The 9,546-nt window shown below is 36.6% G+C and overlaps 2 protein-coding genes and 1 long non-coding RNA gene across 4 annotated transcripts; 1 reads left to right on the top strand and 2 right to left on the bottom strand.

Moving 5' to 3' along the window:
• Positions 1 to 235: 235 nt before the first annotated feature.
• On the bottom strand, positions 236 to 9,115 carry LOC104746455 (DNA mismatch repair protein MSH5). 2 transcript variants are annotated; one of them, XM_087489400.1, is made up of 34 exons: positions 8,959 to 9,115; positions 8,527 to 8,558; positions 8,292 to 8,386; positions 8,013 to 8,093; positions 7,864 to 7,936; positions 7,581 to 7,644; positions 7,186 to 7,340; positions 6,977 to 7,078; positions 6,852 to 6,879; positions 6,744 to 6,775; positions 6,603 to 6,659; positions 6,263 to 6,350; positions 5,905 to 5,961; positions 4,259 to 4,360; positions 4,113 to 4,157; positions 3,658 to 3,735; positions 3,521 to 3,571; positions 3,381 to 3,462; positions 2,982 to 3,055; positions 2,792 to 2,891; positions 2,605 to 2,701; positions 2,372 to 2,461; positions 2,209 to 2,273; positions 2,055 to 2,113; positions 1,869 to 1,945; positions 1,697 to 1,783; positions 1,398 to 1,459; positions 1,250 to 1,311; positions 1,112 to 1,165; positions 978 to 1,063; positions 861 to 892; positions 742 to 765; positions 516 to 631; positions 236 to 418 (listed from the first exon to the last, which is right to left on the bottom strand). In XM_087489400.1, the coding sequence occupies exons 1-34, from the start codon at positions 8,992 to 8,994 to the stop codon at positions 338 to 340; spliced, it is 2,424 nt and encodes an 807-aa protein (XP_087345526.1). In that variant the 5' UTR covers positions 8,995 to 9,115; the 3' UTR covers positions 236 to 337. The 2 variants fall into 2 exon arrangements, with proteins under 2 accessions (XP_087345526.1, XP_087345525.1); XM_087489399.1 differs by lacking the exons at positions 5,905 to 5,961; positions 6,263 to 6,350; positions 6,603 to 6,659; ... (8 more) ...; positions 8,527 to 8,558; positions 8,959 to 9,115 and adding an exon at positions 4,454 to 4,589.
• LOC147926485 (uncharacterized) lies at positions 4,904 to 5,568 on the bottom strand. Its single transcript, XR_015582721.1, has 2 exons — positions 5,427 to 5,568; positions 4,904 to 5,294 (listed from the first exon to the last, which is right to left on the bottom strand). It is a non-coding gene; the product is annotated as an uncharacterized LOC147926485 (long non-coding RNA).
• Positions 5,146 to 6,020, top strand: LOC104746454 (putative tetraacyldisaccharide 4'-kinase, mitochondrial). Its single transcript, XM_010467937.3, has 3 exons — positions 5,146 to 5,318; positions 5,422 to 5,545; positions 5,629 to 6,020. Exons 1-3 carry the CDS (start codon positions 5,146 to 5,148, stop codon positions 5,743 to 5,745), a joined length of 414 nt encoding a protein of 137 aa, XP_010466239.1. The 3' UTR covers positions 5,746 to 6,020.
• Positions 9,116 to 9,546: the final 431 nt, after the last annotated feature.

The following is a 9,546-nucleotide window of genomic DNA, read 5'->3' as shown; positions in this document are numbered from 1 at the left end:
TTACCTTTTTTTAAGAGAAAAAATTAAGTCAAACTAAATTACCAACCAATACTCAGCCCCGTCTCAGTAATTTTTTTGTCCCTAGGCATATAGTTATTTTGGACCCTTTTCAACATAAATTTTTTTTTTTTCCTTTTTTTGGACCCCATCTACCTAAGGTTTTTTCAAAAAAAAAATGGTCCCCTGGCCACCGCCCCTCTCGCCATGGGTATGAGCCGGGCCTGCCAATACTATATTTATGTAATTCTTCTATTTTAATAAAAACTTTCCGTTAGAAAAATCTACTGTTGTTGGTTACATTTTGTATAAGGGTCTTCACTTTTTGAGTAAGGGTTTATTAGGAAGTGAAGATATCTTGAAAGAAGGCACGGACGTCACCTTTACTGATGTCAAACTCCATAAACTTGTCAACAGCATCCTGCATATTTCATTCGGTTTCAGCACACGTTTGGTAAGGCCATGAGGACAGAAGATAAAAGGGATAAGTTTGTGAAAGTAGGAGAGAGCAAAAAGACCTTGAATGCTTCATCTTGAGATGATATTTTGTCAAGGCTTAGTTTATCGACGCTGTTGTTACTTTCAAAGGCGTCCAACACGATGGCTGCTCTCTTGACGACTTCCTCCGGCACACCTTCCATCAACAATAGTGAAAACTTCCTTCTGTTACTCTATAAATCCACATTAGTAAACATTGTCATCAATTTTATTAGAGTTAATATTTTGTAATATTCCTATATGTACCAGCGAGTAGTGCGCAATGAAGACCTGCATTACATAAATAGGTTTGATGAAGTTCGGTGTATTCACAAGAAGCTCATCATGTAGACAATAACGCAAAGGAAAAAAAAAAGAATGCTCACCATAGCTCAGCAAAGTCTGTCCTGGAATTAACCTGCAAACAAAACCATTGTTTAAAACATGGAAGTCTTATGAATGTAGGCAGTTTAAGTAGAATGCTAGTCGCTGACACTCCATACCGATAAAGAAAAACAATATCTTCCATGTTTGCAGATTCTGTGTCTGGCCTAAGAACGCTCATTGTATAGAATTTAATCTTCTCCGACTGAAGTAAAAAAGACAAAAGATGAGACTCTTACTATGAAGTACATACAACAGGCAAGCAGCTCTCGTTAAGTAGTTCAGTCAAGTGCGTACATACTAGAACCTGAAAGCATGCATCAATAGGCAACGTCATGTAAGGGTTCTATTAAAACATACAAGCTTAAAGACAGACAAGAGAATGCTATACCCTTGGTGGCTCTGTACATGTAGCAAAGTGACTTATTGTCCCACCAAGCAGGCCAATACCATCTATACTTAAATAAGAGTGTGGGTAAGGGAGAAGTTTTCACAAACACATGCCTTTTATCCAAGGCAGAGGGTGGAGAAATCCTTACCTTCTGTAAGAGTGCCTTTACCAAACTCGTCTAATAGACACAGAGATCTTGAAGTTGCCTGCCTGGAAAATTTAAATCACAACTATTAGGAACAAGATCATAAGTCATGCACAATTTACAAATTGGTTTCTTCCACAGTTGAATTTTGATTGATATTTGCTATCTTGGGTCACCATGAACTTAATGTAGCTCGTGAACAAGAAGTCACTAACTGACCAAAGCGATTGAGACCGGCTCACAAGGGCCTATCAGTAGTGGAGCTGCTTGAAATCAAGTTAGAATAGAAGCGTTTGGAATACCTGAGCATCATTCCTACTTGATGCAGATCTATCATGAATGTAGATTGTTCCGCGGTCATGAACTTGCTTCCCATTGCACAAAAGATCCTGTTGTTGTAAGACTAATCTTAGTAATAAAAAATATACATAAAAATGTGATTGTAGAAGGATCAAAGAATGCAGGACGTTTGACCTGTCAGTTAAACCAACAGTTGCTGCATCTGCTGGTACAAAGCTTCCAATATGAGACAGAAAAACAATTAAAGCCACCTGCAAATAACAAGCCAGAAGGAATGCTCGACTTGAGTTGTCAATTCATGATGATGAAGTACACTTTGGTCGGACGAAGAGAAACAAGACTTAGAATAGTAACGCCGACCTGCTTTACATATATGCTCTTTCCTGAGTAATTAGGACCGGTAATAATATGAATTCGGCCTGCGACAGACAAAGTTACAATCAGGTGATGAACAAAGACTAGTTTACAATTTAAGCTTTAATGCACGCCTATACCTATAGAGTCAAAAGCTCACCACTATCATTGATTTCAGTGTCGTTCGGGATAAATGTATCCACAGCCATTTCCTGCAAAACATGCCTGCCCACCAGTATAGATATTTACGGATACAATTTTTTGTGAGTTTATATATTAATGCAACAAGAAGACATAAGTGCAACTCATAGAGTCAGTTTCACCTTCCATTTCGAATATCAAGCAATGATTCTGTAGTCAGAACAGGCCTGACGTAGTTATTCTGATGTGCAACACAAGCCAACGATAGAATGCTAGAGAAGCAAAGAAGAATGAATAAGTTATTAGCCATTACTCATAAGTAGCTAATTAGTTAATAGGTACGTGAAAAGTGCTGCTTTTCTTTAAGAGGACTAGAATGGAATGAGATATCCGTAGTTTTTGGAATATAGATTACCAATCAAGTTCTGCAACAAAGTTAACTGCCTTCAGCAGGTGAGCCGAGAACAAAAGTGTGTGCGATAGCAAGTCCCTAATAATTGCCCTCTCCATATCTGTCAGCGAAAATTTGTAAAACAAGATACTACATCATCATACTCAAGAAGGATACGCCATGGAAAATATAAACCAGTATTCAGACATACCTAAAATTTTGTGGTAGATATCTCCAAGAAGGTTGTCTAACTCTCGTGTCTTCGGTGTATGATAAAAGAATCGCTGAGTCTCTCCATCCATATCCGAAAACTAATCACAAGAGAGAACTTTAGATTAAATTTCTGCTTCATAGTGATATAGCCTTCAAAGGGTTAAGATTGTTAACACAAAACAATGTACCGCAAATTCAAATTCAATAAGCCTGTCAAGTGCAGTTTCATCAAGCTTTTCTCCGAAGATACACATTAGATACCCTGCAGAACAGATAAATCATAAGAAAAAGTGTATATTCATATACAGAAACGAACAAAGTGTAAACAAATACACCATAGTAATTTGTTAAAGACGTATCATAAAATGAAAGGATATTCAGCAACCAAGAAGCATAGACACCATAGTTGAGCTGATAGTTCGAGGACATGGTGGTTCCAAAACATGAATTCGTGCAACTGAATTTCACCTTTCTTAATAAAGAGATTAAATTCTAAAAGGAAACTATGTCTAAAAATCTTCATCTAAACCTTTTAAGACATAGTATAGAACCTATGCGAAAACTAAAACGTGAAACTGCAGACCCACCAATTTGTTGAATATAGACGATACAAGGGGGGAGCTTTTCGTTATGCAGATGAGGAAACTGTTCTATCTCCATCGCTGAAACCTGTCAGTAATTAAAATCAGACAAGAGAGATTAAGGGAACTTATCACATAGAAACAACCTCCTGGAGAAACTCTGGCAACTCCTCGTATATTTGCCTCAGCTCATCCAACTGGTAAAATAAGAAATAAGAAATGAGTTACTTGCAAAAAGGATTAGCGGTATGAGAACCCGAATAAAAAGAAGTTCTATGATAACCTCAGCACAGAATCCTTCATTCACCAATGTTTGATAACCCCTCTCTTTGCTTCTAGTTACATCAATGACTCCAATGACCTGTGGAGTTAACTGTTACTAACTGTAGTCATAATTATTTTACATATCCTACAACATCTCTCACTCAAAGGCTAGCTGAATTTGTTTAACCCAGTTTCTCAAATGTTGGGGTATCCAACGCCTGAATAACCCAGTAAATTGTGACTCTACAAAATAAATCTTAGCTGATCTTCTTTTAGCCACTCAAAAATGTTGCAAATGAATGGCCCCATACCCCGTTTTAAACAATATATCACTCCATTAAGGTTTTAAATTTCTAAGGAAAGCAAAAGAGAGATGTTAAGACCTCAATTTTGAAAGAATCAAGATCTGTTCTTTTATAGAGGAAAGTACAGATTATAACGGAACTAAAGAAACGGAATGCAAAATTAACTGACCAGCTCATAGACATAATCTAGCTCTGTGCTGATACATAAGCCGGCCTGCAACAGGAAAAGAGAACTTAGCAACAACCAGGTAAGTGGATCAAAGAGTGGGAGAATAGCAATTGAAGGTTCATAAGCTGATGATAAACATTAGTAACCTTCTCAATAATGTCCAAGTTGAAGCGTCTCATATGCTCTCTGAGACTTTCTGAAACTCCAACTTCAAATATCTTATTAACGTGCAAGAGCGCACTTATACTCTAATGCACACAATAAGATAGCATAACATTGGGGCTTGGGAGACTAGTTTTATAGACCAAATGAAAAATGATAGTCAGAAAAAATGGACTTACCTTCAAAAAAGCTGTCCAGTCGTTACTGGTACAAAGGGACGTCGGAGAGTTGAATTTCTTTTTTTAACATAAAACATCCATATCCAGAATAAAAAAAGTGTTATCAAAACAAAAATGGAATCTACAGACCAGACATACAAGAAGATAAATGGCATGCAATGTATCCACATTCTCTGTCTGGGCAGAATTGCTCACATAACACTATTTCTACAATTAACATATACACTACAAAACTGTATGGAAACTTTTCTCTGTGCGATTAATGTGTGACGGTGGTGTCTGTGTTCAACGAAGATCCAAGACCCCGAAGCTTCAAAAGGGTTAAATACATTTACTTTTTAGTTCTTGAAGCTATGTAATCGATATTTTGTAGTATTTTCCAATTTGTAAAGATGCAAACCGAAAGAGATGCACCGGTTAGCACAGATTTAATTTTATATGTTTATACAATTTGGTCAGAAATCATCATGATTCATGAAATTTGTTGACTAAAAATTTGAATTTGATCCATGAGATCATTAGTGCATAAATTCCAATACCGATGAGTGCCGGTTATTATCGTTTTTCATGTACCAATTTTTGTAAACCGAAAGACTGGATTTTAACCGGACTTTATAATATCCGTCTTGGTTCAACGAACAGCTTCAGTTTCGTAGTCAGAGAATCTCGTTAGTTGCAGAATCAATAAGTCAATGGAGAAGGTGAGGAAGGTGGTGAACGAAATCGCATACACGAGAGACCATAGTAAATCCCCTGCACTTCACCGGTCTCTCGTTCCCATCCTCACACTCGCTTCTTCTCTATACAGAGTCGCTCTCCAAATCCGCCGCTCTCTCTACCGCTTCTCATTGGTACAGAAACACCGGTGAGTTCTTCTCTCACTCGATCAATTTGAATTATGTTTTTATTTTATTAATCGATTTGATAATATAAATAACATATCTGGAATTAAAAAATTGATGCTGAAGATTACCGGTTCCGGTGATCAGCGTTGGGAATCTGAGCTGGGGAGGTAATGGGAAGACGCCAATGGTGGAATACATTTCTCAATTCCTCGTTGATTCTGGACTTTCACCTCTTATCCTCACTCGTGTAATCCCCTCCCATTCTTCTAGTTGTTAGAATTTGAATTTTTAGAGTGTTTTGCTTGTGAATTTAGACATCTTCACTGGCAGGGTTATGGTGGTGGAGATGAAGCCAAAATGCTTAAAAGACATCTTCGTGGTGTACCGGCAAAGATTGGGATTGGTGCAAACCGAGCAGCTACTGCTGCTTGGTTTTTCGAAAAGTAGCTGCTTGGTTTTTCGAAAAGTATGGTTGTGTTGATCCTTCTAGTATAAGGTCATTCTTTGATCTTCATGAAAGAGTAGAAGCTATGAACATTTCATTGGGGCTTGGGAGACTAGTTTTATAGACCAAATGAAAATGATAGTCAGAAAAAATGAACTTACCTTCAAAAAAGCTGTCCAGTCGTTACTGGTACAAAGGGACGTCGGAGAGTTGAATTTCTTTTTTTAACATAAAACATCCATATCCAGAATAAAGAAAAGTGTTATCAAAACAAAAATGGAATCTACAGACCAGGCATACAAGAGGATAAATGGCATGCAATGTATCCACATTCTCTGTCTGGGCAGAATCGCTCACATAACACTATTTCTACAATTAACATATACACCACAAAACTGTACGGAAACTTTTCTCTGTGCGATTAATTTCTAATCCTAATTTTTCTTCACAGGCTCGTATGGCTAAAGGGGGTAGGCATGCTAAAACTATACTATATATAGAATAATGGTACCTACATACCTTGAGCAGATGCGAAATGTCCTTCACTGATTTCAGTGTCTCCCGCAATGATGCCATCAGCTCTACTGAAGAAATGAAAAAGGAAATCTAATACAGTCAAAAGAAAGATCTCAGAACATCAGTGAAAGCCTGAAAGGCACCCCTGTCAATTAATGGTCGAAGTACTTTTCTTCCGTTCATAACAAATGAAGATCGGTTGAAATTATGCTGATAAGGCTGCAGAAAGCAGAGATATAGTTTAATCTATTGGTTTCTCTTCTTTCATGTTGATTGTTAACTCCTAGTCTGCTTGACATAAAGCAAAGTCCTTCACAAGAGATCAAGAAAGTAAAAGGATATAGCATTGAGACGGCGATCTAACACTTCAAGATCTAAAATTGGTCTCATAAACCAGCTTCTGAAATAGAGAGAAAGGGAAACAATGCCGTAAGATTACATCTGCTTCAGAACAGTGTATATATATATCATTCACATTTATTACCTTAAAAGGCGTCTACCCATTGGGGTGGCACACTGAAATAGGCCTAGTAAGTTAAATCATAAATCCAAGAATTATCAACCAGAATGAACCAATGCAAGGAAAGCAAACCTTATTCATCATTCCAAACACGGAGAACCTTCATATCAAAGATTCAATGAAGATTATCAATAAGCCAAAGCAGGAAAAACAGATATAACATTCAACAGATGAACTAAGGCATTTAGTCATATTACCCTTCTTTGGCCCGGCCAATGCCCATATGGCTTGGATGTTTATCTGTTTGGAATATCTGCAGAGCCTCGTGCGCAGCCGCATCAAGTTTAAGAAACTTGTTCCTGTTATAAATTTTTGTAAAGGATTTGCAGGCACATTATCATCCCAAAAATTCAGGAAAGTAATTTTCATCAAGACAAAAGAAGATAACAGACAAAGTGGAGGATACAGTGGTACTTCCATGACTGAATCAATTGCGATTGACGCAGTCCCAGATTCGTTTTGTTCCAGAGTTTCAACAATTCGTTCACTTTCTAATATAGCAAGAAGGCCCCCACTAACACGAACTTGGACTTCACTGCCCACATCCATCATCGAACTCAGCTGCAATAAACAAGAAAGATGAAGAAGCTTCATAAAATTATAGATAACTTATTTTACCAATTACTAAAAATGTGTTAATAACCACAGAATTAGTTAGCTACAATGTCAAATTAATTCATTGTGACATCGAAAATATAAATAATTCTACATTATGATTGAGATTCCAACTGCAGATTACTGTAACCAAGTGATCAAAATCCTAGTAAAGAGGGATTAACATTCCCCCCCGCTGTAACTTACATAACAAATCCTTTCTTTGATGTTCAACCCATCATCCATTCCTGTTACTCGAAGATACACCAATCTACACAATATTGGGATAACAATCAGTGTAAAACAGCAGGTATAATAAAAATATCATGAGTCAAGTAAGCTATCATATTTGAGTCAAGAAACTGGAACCGCAGGAACCAGTTTCCTACCAGACCATTTTTTAAATGGGGAATTCATCTTGTAACAAGTATTATGACTAACAAGAGTCACATAAATAAGGTATACGTGGAGTTAATTACACTCTCTGTACCTGTGCCACGCTTGCTCGTAGCTGAATGTTGAGCTCTTTACCAGCCGCACCACGGTATTCTCGTCAGTTCCATCTGCAGAAACAATGAAAATACGCAAAGGCCATAGACTTAAGGGCTAATAATTCAACAGAAATAGATAGTGACATACCACTCTGCTGCAGAGCAGCTACAAAGGACTCTTCACTTTTGGTGCTTGTGTAAATGATTGATGGCTTCGCTTGATATTTTACTGAAGATATATAACCAAGACAAATGAAGCGATCCAAAAAAACTAATGTGGTAAGCACAGTGTAGCAGAATAAAAGTGCTGCAAAGTAGTTGTAAACCAAGAACTGGCTTTACCAAGCTAGGTTAGAACTATGGTACATCAATATAAGGAAACTCTACATGTAAAGATTCCACTCTGTTTCATAATGAGAATTTATACCCATATTAATCAAGGTGAAGTCTGAGCAATCTTCCTCCCAAACTTCTAGCACATGAAGCTTGCGTTCACTACAGTCATAGTAAGAAACTCCAACTCTGAAAAAAGAAATGTTTAATTTAGATACTGATCCTTACTAAAACTACATAAAGAGAAGGATATGAGCTTGTCCATCTGATAACCACCAACTACATAAAGAAATGCATTCAAAACAAGAATTTGAAGTCAAAACACTAACCGTCGACCATGCTGAATGCAAGCCATATAAACCTGCATTGCATTGAAAACAAATTGGTACTTTCACAATATTCACAAATTGGTAAGTTTGATTGATTATGAATTGTGCAAACTGTCTCAGAAATCACAGGGTCTCAGAAATAATTGTTTCTGCGATCAAATCGACACAATAACTAGATCCAATTACTTCCGATTAAACCAATCTAAGATCAAAATCGGGGAAAGCTAGGGTTTATCAATATCTATGCTATCGAGATCGATACACAACGATTACACAATAGATCCGAGGTTTTTATCTGTCAAATCCTTAAATCACGGAAACTAGATATCAATTGTCAGTTTGTCACAAAACCCTCCGATTTCTCAAGTGACGAACAGCAAAATCAGAAGGGGCCGGTCGCGAATTGGTGGGAGAAAACGTAATCGAAGATACCTGTGATTCGATTTCTGTGTCGTCTATTTCCTCCATTGCCGCAGGCCCGCAGAGTAGAACGAGAGAGAGAGAGATAGAGGGAGAGTGAAGAACGTTGGGGAAGATAAGTGAGAAGGGCGCGAAACAGAGAAAGTCTCGATGCGATAATGTAAAATAAAATATCTGGTTCTAGGAAAAAAAAAACAAAAAAAAAAACAAAACATGTGAAATGACAAAGTCAATCATAATTAAAAAATAATAATAATGCATATAATGAAATTGTAAAAACGAAAAAATTATGTGATTGATATAAGCTTTGAAGAATGGGAAAATATATCATAAATTATCACTATTGTTGATATATATATATATATATATATATATATATGTGTGTTTAGGAAATCAATCATTTTAAAAATAGATTAATTTTTGTTCAATAATGTAAAATAAATCATTTGATATTAAATATATATACGGCAAACACTTAAAAAGAAATTGTGACATATAATACAATATATTGTCTTATCGCAAGTAATTGTTTAAGATAAATATTAATACAATTGTATATAAAGTCTGAGAATACTTTTCAATGAGTCGGAAGAATGTTGA

This window comes from Camelina sativa, chromosome 15 (genome assembly GCF_030686135.1).
Source record: "Camelina sativa cultivar CO46 ecotype springtype chromosome 15, ASM3068613v1".
Taxonomy (NCBI): domain Eukaryota; kingdom Viridiplantae; phylum Streptophyta; class Magnoliopsida; order Brassicales; family Brassicaceae; genus Camelina; species Camelina sativa.
The sequence above is the reverse complement of the archived record's forward strand: the minus strand, read 5'-3'. Positions and strand labels throughout refer to the sequence as shown.